General features: G+C 43.0%; 1 protein-coding gene across 6 annotated transcripts in view; it reads left to right on the top strand.

Annotated features, from left to right (window-relative positions):
• Positions 1-826: 826 nt before the first annotated feature.
• The window catches only part of LOC105029560 (rho GTPase-activating protein 42), a 131275-nt gene continuing 110518 nt past the window's right edge, over positions 827-21583 (top strand). For 4 of the 6 annotated variants that reach the window (XM_029119021.2, XM_029119019.2, XM_029119017.2 and 1 more), the window contains exon 1: positions 829-1165. In XM_029119021.2, coding sequence (XP_028974854.1) covers positions 1012-1165 — 154 coding nt within the window. In that variant the 5' untranslated portion in view covers positions 829-1011. Of the gene's footprint in view, positions 1166-21583 lie in introns of all 6 variants that reach the window. The other 2 variants (XM_034291394.1, XM_029119016.2) reach the window with 2 other exon arrangements.

Raw genomic sequence — 21583 nt, 5'->3', positions numbered from 1 at the left:
ACAATGGGTTCTTAAATGCTATTGTTCTATTTAATACAACATATGCATTACACTAATAATGATGTAGCTGCCTACAACAACCCCATTGAGAGTTTAAAAAAAGTGAGGGCTAAATCAATAAACGTTTGGGCAATCTGAAAAGACTATCCCATTATTGAGTCAAAATATCCCATAATCAGTTCTGTCTACTACAGCATGCTAGGTAACTGTGGTTGTAGACTGCATACTGAGGTACTGCAAAACCGTTTGGTTTGGCAATTCTGTCGACAAACTGAAATCTCAAACTGTCTACATGACATGAACTACTATGAAGTTTATGGGCGCGTGGCAACATAGCTGCGGACGGATTTTCAACAGACCTGTGACCACCAAACACAAAACATTACTGCACAGTCTGGCCACGTGCTCGGTTCCTCCCCTCGGGCTGACACGACAGGGTCCAGAAACACAAGCTGAACGCTGCTTCAATGCCTGTGTCCATTTAACAACCTTCAGAAGGCTAAGAGTTTTATTACAAAACCTGCAGAATAACGACTTGATCACAGTGCAATCACGATTACTCATGTGACTGTGAGAAGTGTACTTTTTAATCTCAATAAATTACGTGTATTATGATTTCGTATGTGAGATACAGTGTCAAGTTTTGTATGTTTTTATGCAAGACAAATTACATGACTGTTAATTCTACCATATCCGGTCACTGTCATTGGGATCTATCATTGTCTCAACGCCAACCGAAAACGCGTCCAAAACGAACCAGCAGGAGTCACGCAATCACTGTTTATTTTTGGTGAAGGGGATCTGGTGAAAATGTTGGTGAGAACTGACCCACGGCGGAAGTACAGGGAAAGTGGGAGGAAAAAAGTTTCGAGAACTCGAGATTGCGAAAAGCACCGGTATTGCATGATGGAAACTGCTTTACATTTTTGTTTGTTATAAGCTTTGGGGGTAAATATACAGCAAGTAGGTTTACTGTGCGACTACTAAGTGGCAATTTTTCCTGAGTTCATAATGGGACTCCCAACTCTGGAGTTCAGCGATTCCTTTCTGGATAGCCCTGATTTCAGAGAACGGCTAAAATACCATGAAATTGAGTTGGACCGGACAAACAAGTTTATCAAAGAACTAATCAAAGACGGCAATATGTTGATAACGGCACTGAAGAGTAAGTATGCTTTGTATATCATTTAACCATCATATGTCAAATTCAAAAAGTTATTCGAATATCCAGTTTATGTGGATTTGGAAACAATGGCAGTATTTTCCATGGTTTTTCAAATAATCTCAGCATCCATTGCGCGCATTGTATCCTCTTTGAACCCGTTGCGTCGACGTTCACGGAATCTTTACGCCGCTGAAGTGGAAAATTACCCTTATCCTACACTCCGGTCAAGCACCTTCAGCTACGAGCAAACTCCATTCATTTACTCTCCCTTTTCTTTCTACTACGTTTTTTATGCTATGAAACATTAACTAAAGATCTCACCACTTCAGTTGTGATTACTAAAAAGACAGGAAAAAAATATTTCAAATAATAATTAAATGTTATTAATAAAATGTTATAAAAGGTTATTTTGCAGCAGGATGTTGTGATATCATTTATGTAACATATAGTTCTTACGGTGCTAAAGGCCACTTGATAGTTACGTAGAACGGTAAAGCTACTGCTGAAGTAGCATCCCCCGCCTAATGTAAGGCAGGGTAGGTTAGGCTACTGATGTTGAGTGCTTTATAGATTGTTATACACACTTCCCCCGTAGACCTCCGACATATTGGAATTATTAGACCGAGAGAGAAAGAGATGGAAGAAAGAAAAGACAGTATTTAGGGTCTTCAGACCAATTTTACTCCAAGCTTGCATTCATTATAAAAACAAATGTTTGTAGAATTGTCAATGCTCCCCGACTGGCTTTCATCTTGATGAGTATTGGCTTGCTGGACAATATACTTTTTACACACCCCTCATTTATTTTGTTAAAGGGACATTTCATCATAGCCCAACTACTTATGACACCATTTGTGTCTTAAAAACACATGGTCTCTTCAACACTGTCTAGCAAGAGCCAATTTGAATTTCCCATAGAATCTAATTCATCTGTATTTGTCTGTTAATGAAATACTGTACCAAGAGATAGAATTTACAGTGAACATACCACCCCACCCCAATAAAATGGCGAATGAGGACAATGAAAAACACCTTTTAAACAATACATATATATTTCAAACACCAACATTGATCAAGCCCATCTGGGGTTGTTTGCCGTCTAGTAATTACAAGCCAACACAGAAACATTTTCCTTTGCATTTCTATGCTTGGTGCAACTTCCTGTAAGTCACCCATAAGTAACTACAACAGATCTCGCTGGTAGTCACCATGCTTGCATTTCGGTACATATTTAAGTACCAACAAACAATAACATAAATCCATATTTACCAGTAGAAATGACTGTTTTCATAGATAATTTGCTCTTGACAAGATCACATAAAAAAATCAACACACACGTTACGCAGCCTGAAATGTATTCCCATCCCTTCCCAGATTAAATGTGTTCCAAAGAAATATCTCGCAGTTTTTGTGCAAACTGGCTACTGTAAATGTGGGATCATTAAAAGCCAATGTATTGTATTAAATGCACTATAAAAAAAAAATACACACGAAAAACTGAAGCTGTTGTTGACAGAAATTATGAAGAAAGTCACGTAATTACACTAAAACTAGATCCACATATGACATGAATCATTAAGAAAATCGTGTCCTGCACACAAAATAAACTGGCATTTACATTCACTGGGAAATCGTGTCCTGTACATGAAAAAAATGCCTTTTACGTGTGCATATCACGATTTTGTTATACAGAATTTGTCTAGATGTCACGAAATCCTGTGAGATACTGTACTGAAAAAATTAATCCTTCAAATCGTGACGACAAGCCATTGTGCTGCTTATTGTAAAGTTGGCTGGGTAGCAGTATCCTGTCGACTGAAGATTTAAAGATGCCGCTGAGTGGAGAGGAATGGGAGGGACTATGGCAGAGCAGGAAGGAATGGGAGGGACTATGGCAGAGCAGGAAGGAATGGGAGGGACTATGGCAGAGCAGGAAGGAATGGGAGGGACTATGGCAGAGCAGGAAGGAATGGGAGGGACTATGGCAGAGCAGGAAGGAATGGGAGGGACTATGGCAGAGCAGGAAGGAATGGGAGGGACTATGGCAGAGCAGAAAGGAATGGGAGGGACTATGGCAGAGCAGGAAGGGAATGGGAGGGACTATGGCAGAGCAGGAAGGAATGGGAGGGACTATGGCAGAGCAGGAAGGAATGGGAGGGACTATGGCAGAGCAGGAAGGAATGGGAGGGACTATGGCAGAGCAGGAAGGAATGGGAGGGACTATGGCAGAGCAGAAGGGAATGGGAGGGACTATGGCAGAGCAGGAAGGAATGGGAGGGACTATGGCAGAGCAGGAAGGAATGGGAGGGACTATGGCAGAGCAGGAAGGAATGGGAGGGACTATGGCAGAGCAGGAAGGAATGGGAGGGACTATGGCAGAGCAGGAAGGAATGGGAGGGACTATGGCAGAGCAGGAAGGAATGGGAGGGACTATGGCATAGCAGGAAGGAATGGGAGGGACTATGGCAGAGCAGAAGGGAATGGGAGGAACTATGGCAGAGCAGGAAGGAATGGGAGGGACTATGGCAGAGCAGGAAGGAATGGGAGGAACTATGGCAGAGCAGGAAGGAATGGGAGGGACTACGGCAGAGCAGAAGGGAATGGGAGGAACTATGGCAGAGCAGGAAGGAATGGGAGGGACTATGGCAGAGCAGGAAGGAATGGGAGGGACTATGGCAGAGCAGGAAGGAATGGGAGGGACTATGGCAGAGCAGGAAGGAATGGGAGGGACTATGGCAGAGCAGGAAGGAATGGGAGGGACTATGACAGAGCAGGAAGGAATGGGAGGGACTATGACAGAGCAGGAAGTTACGCTTTTAGAGTTGAAGTCTTTTAGAAAGAGGATTAAGCTTTACACCTTGTACATTTATCAGTACATCTGCTGATAGGAACATTGCTGAAAGAATGCTGATGACTCTGTGAATCAAGGACAGCCGCAACTATGTGTAAAATTGACCGTCTTAGTGAAGTGAAACAAAACATCACTACTTACATTTTTTAGCTCTCCCTCACCCTTCGATACATACAATAACGTAATAGTATGTGCTTTTTGGGGGCGCAAAAGATGAACCTTGATCCTCCTGACCAATTATGTGTGAAACACATCTCACTGCCCCAGAAGTATCTCAGACATGATATGCAGCACCTAATTTCTCCCAGGGTGCAGTGCCCTTTCAGCAGGCAGAAAAACAGGCCGTTGGTCGAGGGTTTTGAGTATCTAAATGGGTCAGTTAACAAGAGGCTTCTAGTTCTAATCCCTTGGCTGAAAAGGTGAAAACAATCAATTGTTGTGCCATTGAGCAAGGCACATAACCTCAATTGCTCCTGTAATTCGCTCTGGATACGAGCATCTGCTAAATGACTAAAATGTGATTAAAAATGAATGAGACTGTCAGACAGACAGTCCAACTGCAGTGGAAGGTTACTGTTACTCAGTGTCTGTATTTATCAGCCCAAGGCCGTTGAAAGCACAACACTATGAACACCATCCACTTCCCTCCGCATACTGAGCTATTCCCAGGGAAGACAAAGCAATCCAACCACTAGTTGTTTGGCCTTCACGTTTTAACAAAGTGTAAACGAGGAATTCACTCTCTAAACGAGGGGACCCATGGTGTCACACAACTGACCCACGCAGCAGGACTGTCCTCTTATCCAACCTCTGTGTTCGGCCCGGCGTGGGTCTGTTGATATTGGGTCAGTTGGTTAAATTCCCAGGGCCACTCGTACCTGAGATCATGTAGTGGCTGCCCAGACTGTCCAGCACCGGGCCCTTTCTGTCTTAAACTCTTTTAGGACTGACATTCACACGCACTGGTCTCTATCCAGATATGGACTCACACTGATTCACACATACACACACAGATACAGGGACACACACATCACACATACACACACAGATACAGGGACACACACATCACACATACACACACAGATACAGGGACACACACATCACACATACACACACAGATACAGGGACACACACATCACACACACACACAGATACAGGGACACACACATCACACATACACACACAGATACAGGGACACACACATCACACGTACACACACAGATACAGGGACACACACATCACACATACACACACAGATACAGGGACACACACATCACACATACACACACAGATACAGGGACACACATGTACACACACAGATACAGGGACACACACATCACACATACACACACATATACGGGGACACACACATCACACATACACACACAGATACGGGGACACACACATCACACATACACACACAGATACAGGGACACACACATCACACGTACACACACAGATACAGGGACACACACATCACACGTACACACACAGATACAGGGACACACACATCACACATACACACACATATACGGGGACACACACATCACACATACACACACAGATACAGGGACACACACGTCATACAGTCACGGGAGAACACACACCCTTTTACAGTCACCTCATGCTACTCTGTTATTATCTATCCCATTGCCAGCTAATCATCATCTCCACCAATAAGTACATAAACCTACCCATAATACTAGTTATATAAACCTACCCATAATATTAGTTGTATAAACCTACCCATAATATTAGTTGTATAAACCTACCCATAATATTAGTTGTATAAACCTACCCATAATACTAGTTGTATAAACCTACCCATAATACTAGTTATATAAACCTACCCATAATATTAGTTGTATAAACCTACCCATAATATTAGTTGTATAAACCTACCCATAATATTAGTTGTATAAACCTACCCATAATACTAGTTGTATAAACCTACCCATATTACTAGTTGTATAAACCTACCCATAATACTGGGTGTATAAACCTACCCATAATACTAGTAGTATAAACCTACCCATAATACTAGTAGTATAAACCTACCCATAATACTGGGTGTATAAACCTACCCATAATACTAGTTGTATAAACCTACCCATAATACTAGTTGTATAAACCTACCCATAATACTGGGTGTATAAACCTACCCATAATACTGGGTGTATAAACCTACCCATAATACTGGTTGTATAAACCTACCCATAATACTAGTTGTATAAACCTACCCATAATACTGGGTGTATAAACCTACCCATAATACTAGTAGTATAAACCTACCCATAATACTAGTAGTATAAACCTACCCATAATACTGGGTGTATAAACCTACCCATAATACTGGGTGTATAAACCTACCCATAATACTAGTAGTATAAACCTACCCATAATACTAGTAGTATAAACCTACCCATAATACTGGGTGTATAAACCTACCCATAATACTGGGTGTATAATCCTACCCATAATACTACCTCTGACCCCTGCACATTGGCTCTATACTCCCTGTATAAAGCAAAATTTATTGTTTTTAGTTAGTCTCTGTGTAAATCTTGTGCTGTTTTGTTTCAATATTGTGGAGAAAAGTGGAGTAAAAAAGCTATAAAGCTTTCAGTGTCTAGATGTAACATATGTTGAATTGGAATTATTATTATCAGTTTCCAATCTTATTGGCTTACACCTCTTGAACATGTAGCTAAAAGGTAAAACATTTAACCCCCTCCAATACAAAAACGTTCCATTTGAACCTTCCCACTGGGGTTCCCCAAAAACCCCTTTAAGACTGGTTCCTCATTAAACTTTTTTATCTGGAAAGTTCTGTTGTTTTTAGAAGCCAACAAAGGTTATTCCCGTTAGCATTACCTCTGAGAGTGAATGTGAAACTACAGTTTTCACCTGACATTATACCTCTTCCTTTAGGCCCTTCAATATCAGTCTGGGCCCTCAGTACCTTTGCATCCTGTCCCATGGGGACAGCAGTGCTTTAAAGTTACATTTCTAGGCTGACTTGGATTTGCATAGATTTCCGTTAATTGCAGAAGTAGCCGCAACCCAGCGACAGGAAATGTCATCTAGTATAGTTTCCCATGGGTACTGCCGTGTAACGTGCAGAAGTGTTTTGGAAACAAGTCTTTCTGAAAGTGGTGCTGCATTAAGGCCAGGTCCAGCCCTCTTAGTAAATTATTCACTCTGGTCGTCTTTCTTTCTCCCTTTTTTCTCTGTCTGTCTCTCGTTCTCATGTCCGCTCTTCATGGATGACCCAAACACTTCTTGTTACATGTCACATTGGGAAAGGTGCAATAAACATGTAATGGTTGTCTGTAATTACCAGTGGATTGATTTGACCTAATCCTGAACCTAACCCTGTACCAGGTCTTGTAGAACTCCAGGATCATGCTCTGTTTGTGTGAAATGGTATTATCTTTTTTCTCTCTTTGATAGCTACTTCATTGAGGTGTATTCATAATATTAAGGTGCAGGGTTGTCCTACTTAGTTGTTAGAATGCATTCACAAACTGTAACTCTCTCTGGATTAGTGTGTCTGCTAATGACTACCTGTTCAGTGTAACTTCAAATCAGCCCTGGTAGTAGTTTTAGGTTGCATTCAGTACCCAGACCATTCCGGTACTGTAGGTTTAGGTTTTGTTCAGTACCCAGACCAGTCAGGTAGGATTATGTTTTGTTCAGTACCCAGACCAGTCTGGTAGGTTTAGGTTTTGTTCAGTACCCAGACCAGTCTGGTAGTTTTAGGTTTTGTTCAGTACCCAGACCAGTCTGGTAGTTTTAGGTTTTGTTCAGTACCCAGACCAGTCTGGTAGTTTTAGGTTTTGTTCAGTACCCAGACCAGTCTGGTAGGTTTAGGTTTTGTTCAGTACCCAGACCAGTCTGGTAGGTTTAGGTTTTGTTCAGTACCCAGACCAGTCTGGTAGGTTTAGGTTTTGTTCAGTACCCAGACCAGTCTGGTAGGTTTAGGTTTTGTTCAGTACCCAGACCAGTCTGGTAGTTTTAGGTTTTGTTCAGTACCCAGGCCAGTCTGGCAGGTTTAGGTTTTGTTCAGTACCCAGACCAGTCTAGTAGTTTTAGGTTTTATTAAGTACCCAGACCAGTCTGGTAGTTTTAGGTTTATTCAGTACTAAGACCAGTCTAGTAGTTTTACGTTTTATTCAGTACCCAAGACTGGTCTGGTAGTTTTACGTTTTATTCAGTACCCAAGACCAGTCTGGTAGTTTTAGGTTTTATTCAGTACCCTAAACCAGTCTGTAAGTAGTAGTAGGTATTTGCAAAGTAATACCTGTCTTTGAATTATTTGGACCATTGTATGTACAGCTACGCCATGAATACTGTAATGCAGGTTTGGCTGAATTGAACTTGAATTCTATGCAGCTGAGAAGATCACGCACTGTCCCTTGCATTGACTTGCATGTAGCTAGGCAACTACAGCATATCTGTCTGATGTATCAGCTTGTTGTTTATGACCTGGACACTCCTGGGCTTCTATGTGGCTGTTTCATTTCATGGGGATAATATTGGAGGCTGTCAGAGACAGAGATTGAATTTTGATACTTCATGTTCCCCTTTGGTCTGCGTGTGACGTTGTTGGCCTATCTGATTTCTGTGTGGACTCTGTGTCCCAAAGGCCTCCCATAGGTCCCTGGTCAATACAGTATGTACTGTAGTGTACTAAATGAGTCCAAGTAGTGTACAAAATAAGTGCAAGTAATGTACTAAATGAGTCTTGATCTAAAGTGGTGCAGTATTTCTAAACATTTGAATAGCGTGGAAAAGTTTTGTTTTTCTCCATTATTCAGATAAAAAAGTGACACCTTCATATATTCTAGATTCATTACACATAAAGTGAAACATTTCAAGTCTTTCTTTCAGTCTTGATCATTACAGGTCACAGCTCATGGAAATCAAAAATCCAGTATCTCAAAATATTAGAATAAAACATGTATAATAGAGGAATTTTGACCTGAGAAGAGCTCTAATTAACAGCTATTTAACTAACTTTTTGTTTTGAATTGAGGAAAAAAAGGAACTTTTCCACAATATATTAATTTTTTAGATGTGCCTGTAAATATGTCTTGCTTAAAAGTAGTGCACTAAATGAGTCCTGGTCAAGGACTCCTGGTGCCATTTGAAACACATCCTGCGTTTCTGTGTTTGTGTCTGTGTTTCTCTGTGTGTCTCTGTATGTCTGTGTCTCTCTGTGTCTCTGTATGTGTCTGTGTCTCTCTGTGTGTCTGTGTCTCTCTGTGTGTCTGTGTCTCTCTCTGTGTCTGTGTCTCTCTGTGTGTCTGTGTCTCTGTATGTGTCTGTTTCTCTCTGTGTCTCTGTATGTGTCTGTGTCTCTCTGTGTCTCTGTGTCTGTGTCACTCTGTGTGTCTGTGTCACTCTGTGTGTCTGTGTCTCTCTGTGTGTCTGTGTCTCTGTATGTGTCTGTGTCTCTCTGTGTGTGTCTGTGTCTCTGTATGTGTCTGTGTCTCTGTATGTGTCTGTGTCTCTGTATGTGTCTGTGTCTCTCTGTATGTCTGTGTCTCTCTGTGTCTCTGTATGTGTCTGTGTCTCTCTGTGTGTCTGTGTCTCTGTATGTGTCTGTGTCTCTCTGTGTGTGTGTGTGTGTCTCTGTATGTGTCTGTGTCTCTGTATGTGTCTGTGTCTCTGTATGTGTCTGTGTCTCTCTGTGTGTCTGTGTCTCTCTGTATGTCTGTGTCTCTCTGTGTCTCTGTATGTGTCTGTGTCTCTCTGTGTGTCTGTGTCTCTGTATGTGTCTGTGTCTCTCTGTGTCTCTGTATGTGTCTGTGTCTCTCTGGGTGTATGTGTGTGTGTGTGTATTTTTCTGTGTCTCTGTGTGTGTCTGAGTCTGTGTGTATGTGTTTGTGTGTGTCTGTGTCTCTGTGTGTGTGTGTGTGTGTGTCTGTATATCTGTGTCTGTCTGTGTTTCTGTATATGTCTGTGTCTCTCTGGGTGTATGTGTGTGTGTGTGTGTGTGTGTTTTTCTGTGTCTCTGTGTGTGTCTGAGTCTGTGTGTAGGTGTTTGTGTGTATCTGTGTCTCTGTGTGTATGTGTGTGTGTGTTTCTGTGTCTCTGTGTGTGTCTGAGTCTGTGTGTATGTGTGTGTGTGTGTGTGTGTGTGTGTGTGTGTGTGTCTATGTGTGTAATGATGCTCCCTAGGCGCTGCCACAGGAAGTGAGATGTAAACCAACTTGTGTAATAGTCCCCTGGCCTTGCTCTCCCACAGTTAACATTTGGTTTGACATCATTTTAGGAAAGTGTGTGTGAAAGAGAGAGAGAATGAAAGAGAGAGTGAGATTGAAAGTTTGGGTGTGTGTATACATAAGAGGAAATAAGAAGATGGAGAGGAATGTGTGTGTGCACATGGGTTGGGGGTGAGAAAAGGAGTGTGTATCTGTCTGTGTGTGTGTGTGTATCTGCCTGTTTGTGTGTGTGGGGGTGAGGGGGGGGGGCTGTTCAGCATGACTTAAACACTACTGAGGATTATCCATGTCCCTGTGTAATTAATTCTGCTCTATTCAGCCTCACCAATGATTAAACTTGACTATGGAACACAGAACTGAACTGGTCGGACCACAATGCAGTTCTTCACTCAAACACACACACCTTTGCTGTACAAAGGCTGGAACAGAAATATATGAGGTAATGTCACGAGCCATACTGTTACCTGCGTTTTTCTTCTCTACAAATTGCAGAACCCACAGTGAGGGTTGATGAGGAATGGTGATGTAAAACTACAGAACAGAGAAAAAAAGTGAAAAAGGAAGCCTTGTCTGTCAGTGTCAGGACATGCTAGAAACAATACAGGCTCATCTATACCAGGCTACTCATTTCATATGTTAGTATGTGTGCAGTCAGTACTATACTGACGCGTGGGCAATGTAAACACTAAGTATCTGGTATGAACAACAAACAGTATGTTACAAACATTTCAAACTGCATTAAAACCCAACAGCCCACCTGAACACACTGTCCTCCAGGGATAAGCTACCAAGTGTATCTGTTACATTTATTAAAAAAATATAGTTACACTGGTTATGAATAGCTATTCTTGTACTTTCAAATTCCTATTGACAGTAGGAATTTTAGGGAGAAAGATGAAGATGAGACATAGTGGTGAAGGGAGACATAAGGAGACATAGTGGTAAATGGAGACATAGTGGTGAATGGAGACATAGTGGTGAGTGGAGACATAGTGGTGAAGGGAGACATAAGGAGACATAGTAGTGAATGGAGACATAGTAGTGAGTGGAGACATAGTGGTGAAGGGAGACTTAAGGAGACATAGTGGTGAATGGAGACATAAGGAGACTTAGTGGTGAATGGAGACATAGTGGTGAAGGGAGACATCAGGAGACATAGTGGTGAATGGAGACATAGTGATGAAGGGAGACACAAGGAGACATAGTGGTGAATGGAGACATAGTGATGAAGGGAGACACAAGGAGACATAGTGGTGAATGGAGACATAGTGATGAAGGGAGACACAAGGAGACATAGTGGTGAATGGAGACATAGTGATGAAGGGAGACACAAGGAGACATAGTGGTGAATGGAGACATAGTGATGAAGGGAGACACAAGGAGACATAGTGGTGAATGGAGACATAGTGATGAAGGGAGACATAAGGAGACATAGTGGTGAATGGAGACATAGTGATGAAGGGAGACACAAGGAGACATAGTGGTGAATGGAGACATAGTGATGAAGGGAGACATAAGGAGACATAGTGGTGAAGGGAGCCAGGAGGAGAAGTGGTGGTTGGAGCGGGGATCCATGTATGGATTTGGGAGTATCACCACTGGCCCAAGGTTCTGCTCTTTATAAATGACAATCCTGCTGGGGACGTGGTACTGAGTGGAGCTCATTAACATAATAATAATTATAAGGGAGTTTACATTTGTGTTTCGCTAATTGTATCAAAAAAATCATACGGTCAGCAGAATAGATTAACAACCACACACACAGGCTTAGCAACAAAAAAACAGCTATATCCATTTTTAGAATGTTTTATTTTAATGTTACTAGGAATCTTGTTGAGGCATTTGGAAATATAAGCCAAATTCCCTGGTATTTTTTTTTAATACTTTGACCTTTAGGGTATTTTGTAATGTTTGCCTCTCTGCTGTAAGCTTGGTTTGTGTGCCAAACTGTGTGTTTCTTGGCTGGAGATGACAGAGATTAGTGTGGGCGGTGCCAGAGTCCCAGAATTCATTCCAGCCTGCAGATTGGCTGAATTGAAGTGAATTTGTTTTGTATACATCACACCTGCTCTTTGACCATGCCCCTTCTTGGGGACTGAATGGACACTGCCATAGTCAGCATTTGACCCCTTTTCACATTGGTGTTTGACCCATTTATTTTTCCTTGGTTCCTTGGTTTCCTTTTTGTGGTGCAATCTTTAAAAGCTCATGCTGGTCGATTACTCTGCGACAGTTCCTGCCCTCGACTGTCATTGTTTTTTGATAAACTAAGATTGATTGTTGCGTCATCGTTCCTGTTCAATCTCCCTCCTTCCACCCGGAACAACATCCACACATATAGCCAGACATCCCGTGTCCTGATCGACTCCTAATCCAGGTAAGATACATGTGTAACGTTAACATGTCCACTCTGGTTTTATGACACTTATTAACTATATTGATCAGTGTAATCATTAATAGCAATCCAAACTCCTGATGTTGTAATCTTAGCTAGCTAGTTTGAGTGAGTGTTTCCTTTTGTAGAGGACTAGGGGCTTCATGTAATACTATATAATCTGACAAAATGTGCTTTAATCTCAGTACAGTATGAATGCCTTATTTTTATGGTTAATTCTTACATCAACAGAACTATACAATAGTCATTGCAGCCCTACTTTTTAAGTTCCATCTACAGTCCGGTTGATGGGTTTCAGTAGTTCTGGATCAGAATGTTGACAACTTATTGCAAACAGGTGCCTGTCTTTCAGCAGTGCCGTTGTAACACCCAGGACAATGCAAAAACATGAATAGACATTAGATTCTGGACTTACTGAGTCTGGGCTAATTTACTTTTTCTTTTGCAGGAGGTTACACAGGATGGAAAATGAAGAAGCACCCCTCCCTGGAAGCACACCAGTGGAGGGTTGCAGACAATATTTAATTTAAAACCTAAAGCAGACCGTCAACTCTAAGAGCCTGGTCAAGCCATCATGGTGGCTGACCAGCAAGCCTCCCTAGGACACACAATGACCGCTTGGCAGTGTAAAGACCTGCAGTAACTGCATGTGTTTATTACTCAACTGACCACTGGACAGGAGACGAGAGGGCATCTTGAAACTTTACTTCCTTGAAACCATTTGTTCTTACTGTGCACTCATGTGAGGCTCAAAATCTTTGGGCTGGCTGGCGCGTTAGTGGAGTGCAGTCAGTGAAGTCTTGAAGAAGTCAGGTCAGGTTTTACTTCAGCAGACCTCTGGAATTAAGAGGCTGGGCACTTAACCTGTTCCTGTTGAACCCCACACCTCCTGACAATCAGCAAAGTGGCACACACTTTGTATAGGTTACGATTTACATTTTTGCTGGATGCTATGACATCACAAGCCTGAAGAGAAAGTGGCCCATCAAATATATGGAACATCCCCTTCCAGACAACAATCACCTGCTTTAAATGATAATGAATATTATTATGTATTGAGTCTCAATTTTATTTGATTATCCCTGAGTGGGTGATATTTTTATTAAAGGGGCGGTAAATCTGATTTTACAATCCTCTTAAAAATCTTATTTTAGTACTTTGACAGGTACAAATTGTTATCATAAGCATGCATTGCTATATTGATCTATCTTGCTCCAAACATTTACCTACTTTTATATTTCTGGGAATTTCAAGCAGGATCAAACAATGTGCTTATCTGCATAGTTAAACTCACCAATTAAATTATTTAGCTAATTAAATTCTCCTCCAAATGCCTTGTGCATCAAGCCACAAATTAATTGGACATCCATCCGATCGGCCTTGTCTGATTTGGCATAAAGACTGTAGGAATGTATGGAGTCGGGCAGAAACGGATTACATTTGTTGAGTGCTATGACAAGCATGCAAAATACATTTCAGTGCAGAGCTGGGTGCAGTGACCATTTGTGCATTGATGTTAGTGCTATCACCAGCTACACAAGCGCGTAACATTGGCTTACATTAAAGACAAATGTAGCTACAATCACACACTATGTTGGCTGGATGTGAATACGTTCTCTGGTACAGATCTGATCTGGGAAAAGGCTCGTCAGTGTTGTGCCACGTGTTGTGCTGCGTGCGTATTCAATGTTGGTAACGTGTTGTGCTGCGTGCGTATTCAATGTTGGTAACGTGTTGTGCTGCGTGCGTATTCAATGTTGGTAACGTGTTGTGCTGCGTGCGTATTCAATGTTGGTAACGTGTTGTGCTGCGTGCGTATTCAATGTTGGTAACGTGTTGTGCTGCGTGCGTATTCAATGTTGGTAACGTGTTGTGCTGTGTGCGTATTCAATGTTGTTGGTAACGTCTGTGGCAGTGTTGTTTTGACAGTTACCACGGGTGATTGTTTATGTGTTCTGCGTATAAATAATAAGGGTAAGGAGTGGACGCCCATGGCACTGCCGAACTGTCTGAAGCGGGGCAATAAAGCTACAAAATAATGTGCATCTTTGAGTGGTTATTGGCTGTTGCTGGTGTCCATATCTTGGTGGGTAATTAAGATGACACTTAACTACAAAAATGCCAACATTGCTATGACTTGATGTTGGGTTTACAGACACTGGTCAATAGTATGTTCTTAAACGTCCAAATAGGGTGCATGGCTCAATGGGATAGGTGTTTCTCCCTGAGTAAATTAGAGAAAATGAAGAACAGTTCAGTTACATCTTTAATTCCAGCCATCTTTAATAAGAATATTCTGTAGACTCCAACAAGCCCTTATACTGTAGACAGATGAAAGGGTGCCTTTCTATCGATATTGTCTGATTTGCTGAGTGAACTTAAAAGGCTCTCAACTAAAAATATCCTTCTTGCAGAGGGAGAGAACCCATTGTGTTTGTCTGTTCAATGGTTTAGGCACATCACTGTGGTGGACATTGTTTGGGATGTCTCATCCTTTCACCAACGCAAAATATGGACTGAATATTAATTGGGGCTGTGGGTCCTTTATACTTTTCCTAATTAAGTGATATAGTTTTGATATGGATTTCTGTCCATCTTGCCCTGCTCTGTCAAGAGGGTCTCCCCTCTGAAGAGCACACATTCCCTGCAGAGGCTAATGCTGCCCACATCCGACAGCAGGAAGCCATGGAGTCTTTTTCCCGGGCCAGGAGCCTGGCTGTCATGTTTCTTAAGTTAACACTTAACTTAAAGTAGATGGATACATTCTTTCGTCTTCCGTAGATTCATCCAGCCACTTTTTCAGGCTAATGTCACCTACCCACACACACACTTCAGCTCCCCCACCTCACATATGTCTAATTATTAAGGTACAGCTCCGTGTACAGCACACTGGAAATCTGAATTTCACTTGTTTCTTGTTTCAGGAGGCGGTTTATGAGTGGTTCAGTTTGATAGGACCAGATGTTTCGTTAGATGAGTAAGTAGTTTAGATTGAACGGACCAGTTGTTTCAGGAAGAGGTACGTAAGTGGTTCAGTTTGAAATCACAAGTTGTTTCAGGAAGCTTTCTGGCAGCAAATGTGTAGCGGAGAAAGGGTATGCTGTGGGAATGCTTGGGGCTTGACTTGTGGTAGTTTAGTCTCCTCTGACAGCTGCAGGCCTCCCTGCTGGGTGAGATGAGAAGAAAGATGAATAGACGTCCCTGCTAGCAGGTGGGGAGAGGAGAGGACTTACCTGGCTGGCTAGTCCACGGCTTTTCTCACATCACATCACAATCCTTCCAAAGTGAATCAAAGTGACTGGGAAAATCTACAGCTGCTTCAAACGGTTTCTTGTTAAGCCTCTGAGTTTGGAGGAGCACGTCTTTCAAGGCCTGCCCCACCACGCAGTCGTCTTCATACCAAGACATGCTATCTAAAGAATATCGTATCATCCATCTACAAGTTGATTTACAAGCAGACAATATCCTACCTGCCACTATCAATAATATGTTGTCCCGTGTTGTTGCACAGAGCGTCAGGTTTCCTCAGTTTGTTTGTATGAAAGGGGACAACGACTGAGAGAGCAAGGAAGAAATATTTGTATCTGCAAACAGCCTACTGAAAGCCTACCGCAATGGTTAGAGAGCATGGCCGGTAAATGAGAGGTTGAAGGTAGTGAATTTGCCGTTGTGCTGTGAGCAAGATGATTATCCCTAACTGGCCCTGTGACTTTTAAAGGAGGTGGAATGGTGGTGGTAATGCTCCTCACTCTTTAGTAGAAATAATGGAGTGAAAAGTGTTTTTCTACAGTTGTCTTCTCTTACATGAAGAGAAAACCACTACTTCTTACCCGAGACTGTATCCCTGAATTGGGAATACACAGCATTTTGGAATGCTACCAGGTTTTGGAAGTAACAGGCTGTGGCTGATCAGAAAGACATGTCTCGACATTACATAGTCTCATTTAGGCTACTGTAGGAAATCAAACGGATGCTAGTGGTTGTGTTGTGTTGTGTGTAGTCTGGGTGTGTGTGGTCTTAATCATGCTTGAGCAATGTGCTGTGCTTGTCTCTGCTTCTGCTTGTGGTCAACATACAGTACAAGCTGAAAACATGCTTGAGCTCGGCTTTTATCTAAATTCACATTCATGCTACAGTGTCTGTTATTGCTTCTCTCTATGCTTACAGCTCTGATTTTCGTGTTGACTGGCTGTCAATCTAATATCACCTGGTGGCTGTTTTCTGCACAATTTCTTTGTTTTGTTTTTCGGTTCAGGGTTGTGAGGTTCAAGCTGACGTATGTGTCGGAATGTGGTTGTTGCCCTGGTGACAGCCATACCCCCTACCCAGGAGGCTGTTGGTTTTGTGGTCACCTGGGAGACAGGGCTACTTCCCTAATGGCGCCCCAGTCCCTACCCTGTCCACTATCAGGACAGGACTCAGAGAGTAACAGCCGTGTGCTACATAGTATGGGGTGTCATTTTGGAGACACCCAAGGTCACTCAGAGGTGTTTAGTCGTCTGGTCCCTTCCTCGTTCTGACACTAATGAAACCTGTCATTACAGAGACACACCATGCACACACAGACACAAACCACACACACGCACACACATACACAAACCACACACATGCACACACCCAACGCACACACACCACACACACAAACCACACACCCACATACACAAACCACACGCAAACAAACCACACGCACACTAACCAGACACCACACACACGCACACAAACCACACACCGTGCATGCATGTTCACAAATTCACATGGGAATAATTGCTCTTGACAAAATGTGTGCAAATTACATAATGGTTGAAATTAAGTGTTGTCTGAAGACTACAACTCATGAGCAGATGGCAGTCTGTTTTTAATCTGCATTGGTTTGGCTGGTGCGTTAAGTTGTGTTGTGTTGGGCTGAGTGTTCAGTTGTGCTATGTTGGTAATGCTGTGTGTAAAGTTGTGTTTCTGCTTTGTTTTGTGTGTTGCGTCCAGTTGTGGGTGCAGTGACTTTTATTAGTGGTGAAATCAGATTTGTAAGGCGCATGAAGCAAAAACATTCAAATAAAAAAATATGAGAAAACACTGAATCTGTGACTACTGTATGTATGCCGACCCCTGTCTTCCAAACATGATGACGCAGTGCTAATACTGTCTGATTTCCCTCTAACACCACTTCACAGGCAGTGTCACAAGCGTTCTTACACACACCATATTCACGCCTCCCTGTAATCTAGTGCTATTTTCATCTTTGAATTCCTACTCATAAATGACACCCCAGGTCCATTCCATACATGTTGTTAGCTGGTTTTGATGTGGAACAGCGTGGAAATGTTAACAGAACTGCAGACAAATAATACAAATATTTTCTTGGTCAAAATTGGATTTTACAGTCCATAACCGTCAGAATGACAGAGACCCATTGAAGTCCCTCAGCATGTTTCTTTTCTCGGCTGAGGGCAATGAACTTGTCTTAAAACATATTTCTATTATTATATTGTGTATAGTAACATAACATACTGTAAAATACAACTTTTTATTTTACAGAAATGTTCAAAAATATACATTAAAAATGGTATGTTGTCCATTTTGCACAGCAACATTTTAATGTGCTAACTGTTATTTAGAGAACAAAAATCGTCAGACTTCCAACAGCCTTATTTGATGTTGTCATCGGTAGCAGGAGAGGCCAGTCTGGGGAAGCTAATATTCAATAATATTTCTTCATAATGATGCCTTCCATCTATCATTACATTTGGGAGTGATAGCTTTTAAGTTGGTCTTTTAATGGTGTAAATTAAAGTAGGTCTTGTAGTGGTATGAATTATAGTAGGACTTGTAGTGGTGTGATTTACAGTAGGTCTTGTAGTGGTGTGAATTACAGTAGGTCTTGCAGTGGTGTGAGTTACAGTAGGTCTTGCAGTGGTGTGAGTTACAGTAGGTCTTGCAGTGGTGTGAGTTACAGTAGGTCTTGCAGTGGTGTGAGTTACAGTAGGTCTTGCAGTGGTGTGAGTTACAGTAGGTCTTGTAGTGGTGTGAGTTACAGTAGGTCTTGCAGTGGTGTGAGTTACAGTAGGTCTTGTAGTGGTGTGAGTTACAGTAGGTCTTGTAGTGGTGTGAGTTACAGTAGGTCTTGCAGTGGTGTGAGTTACAGTAGGTCTTGCAGTGGTGTGAGTTACAGTAGGTCTTGCAGTGGTGTGAGTTACAGTAGGTCTTGCAGTGGTGTGAGTTACAGTAGGTCTTGCAGTGGTGTGAGTTACAGTAGGTCTTGTAGTGGTGTGAGTTACAGTAGGTCTTGTAGTGGTGTGAGTTACAGTAGGTCTTGCAGTGGTGTGAGTTACAGTAGGTCTTGCAGTGGTGTGAGTTACAGTAGGTCTTGTAGTGGTGTGAGTTACAGTAGGTCTTGTAGTGGTGTGAGTTACAGTAGGTCTTGTAGTGGTGTGAGTTACAGTAGGTCTTGCAGTGGTGTGAGTTACAGTAGGTCTTGTAGTGGTGTGAGTTACAGTAGGTCTTGTAGTGGTGTGAGTTACAGTAGGTCTTGTAGTGGTGTGAGTTACAGTAGGTCTTGTAGTGGTGTAGACCGTAGTGCAGCGGTCCAACAGTATGCCTAATACGGTACATATCACACTGCTCCAAATACCTGTTTCCTAGTCCTAGTTATCTTTACACCCCTTACGAATGTTGCCCATTCCAGGCCAGTCGCGAGAACTACAGTCTTAAATTACTAAACATACCAAAGCCAGTTTATGTCACAACTTTTCACAAGGAACCGCAAAGGCTCTATCCACAGTCAAGGACAGTTATAATCCTGACTGGCAACAGCTCCAGCATGGGACATTCTTCTACACTTCCCTACTTTTAAGGAAACCCACCACTAGACATTGGGACACATGACACACACACCACCTTAAAGCCCCCCGTGAGGTGTTAACAACAGCCAGTAGAGAGGACAGATCTTGACTGGCAATGATTCCAACCTGGGACCTGCCCTTCACTTTTTAATGTGTCCACCAGTAAAGACCTTCGGAAATATTGCAACATTACCCTGTACTGCCCCATTACCATCCTTTCCACCCCTCCAATGAATATCCAGTCACAGTGTATACATGTGAAATGCATTTATTTTAAGATTTTCACCATATGTGTAAACGTATACAAATAAACAGATGTACAACAGTTCAAGTTTGGAGAGAAAATGCTTATGTTCCTTCACAGCACTACAACAACAGAACATTCTCTGAAGTATACTCTGTATAACAAAAACACATGTTACTTATATTAAAAAACTAATCTGTGGTTCAAGGTAGGGCAAACAGTTAAGTTCAATGTAGAGTAGATCCTATTCATTTCGTTGGTCAATGACAATCACCCCTTTGGATTGGGTTATTTTGTGTTCAATGACTACGCCCCCCACTCCCATTAACATAATTGGCAATCGAAAACACTGTCTGTACAGAGAACTCAAAAGTAGGCAGATTAAGTCATATTCAACATAGCAAACATTCTGTCAGAAAACAGGGTGTGTGAACTTTTTCCTCCTTCTATGTGATTTGCAGCAGAACCGAAGAAGTCTCTCAAGTTTTTAATGAAAGGTAAATATGACAGCAAAGTCATGTATAGGCTACATACCTCTCATGCTCAGGGGATTTTGACCCCAGAGGCATATATTGAGTCAAGGTGGTCAATACAGTTTTCATTTCATGACCTAATCAATCACCCTATTCTTAAATAGGAAGCAACAGTCACATGATCACACTATTCAAAGTCACATGATCACCCTATTCAAAGTCACATGATCACCCTATACTGCCCCTGTGTTTCTGGTGGCACCAGGGTGAACTGGCTGTGACATGAGTGACTGGGGTGGCCGAGAGTCACGTTGTCCTTTCTTTGATGCGGGGTGTTGTAATTCCCCTCAGGATGCAGGCAGCGTGCAGCCCCTCTGAAGAGCCACATGGCCTTGGACTCCGGTTTTCCTGCTGTTGTCAGCCTGGGTGCAATGATGCCAACCATTTCCTGTGTACGGTTGGACCTTGGAGTTTGTGTTGGATGGTGTGAGACATCACTGTGAAGGCTGAGTCTCACAGTGAGCCCCAACAGAGGTGGTTGTGGTGTGGTTATGTGAGATGGTTGTTGCGTGGTTGTGTGAAGGGTTGTTGCGTGGTTGTGTGAAGGGTTGTGCAGCGGTTGTGTGAGGGGGTTTTGGCGCGGTTGTGTGAGGGGGTTGTGGCGCGGTTGTGTGAGGGGGTTGTGGCGCTGTTGTGTGAGGGGGTTGTGGCGCGGTTGTGTGAGGGGTTTTTGCGCGATTGTGTGAGGGGGTTGTGGCGCGGTTGTGTGAGGTGGTTGTGGCGCGGTTGTGTGAGGGGGTTGTGGCGCGGTTGTGTGAGGTGGTTGTGGCGCGGTTGTGTGAGGTGGTTGTGGCGCGGTTGTGTGAGGGGGTTGTGGCGCGGTTGTGTGAGGTGGTTGTGGCACGGTTGTGTGAGGGGTTTGTGGCGCGGTTGTGTGAGGTGGATCTGGCGCAGTTGTGTGAGGGGGTTGTGGCGCGGTTGTGTGAGGTGGTTGTGGCGCGGTTGTGTGAGGGGGTTGTGGCGCGGTTGTGTGAGGTGGTTGTGGCGCGGTTGTGTGAGGGGTTTGTGGCGCGGTTGTGTGAGGTGGATCTGGTGCAGTTATGTGAGGGGGTTGTGGCGCGGTTGTGTGAGGTGGTTGTGGCGCGGTTGTGTGAGGGGGTGTGGCGCGGTTGTGTGAGGGGGTTGTGGCGCGGTTATGTGAGGTGGTTTGTGGTGCGGTTGTGTGAGGTGGTTGTGGCGCGGTTGTGTGAGGGGTTTGTGGCGCGTTGTGTGAGGTGGATCTGGTGCAGTTGTGTGAGGGGGTTGTGGCGTGGTTGTGTGAGGTGGTTGTGGCGCGGTTGTGTGAGGTGGTTGTGGCGCGGTTATGTGAGGTGGTTTGTGGTGCGGTTG

Source organism: Esox lucius, chromosome 1 (genome assembly GCF_011004845.1).
Source record: "Esox lucius isolate fEsoLuc1 chromosome 1, fEsoLuc1.pri, whole genome shotgun sequence".
Classification (NCBI taxonomy): domain Eukaryota; kingdom Metazoa; phylum Chordata; class Actinopteri; order Esociformes; family Esocidae; genus Esox; species Esox lucius.
This window is presented reverse-complemented; position numbering and strand designations above follow the sequence as displayed.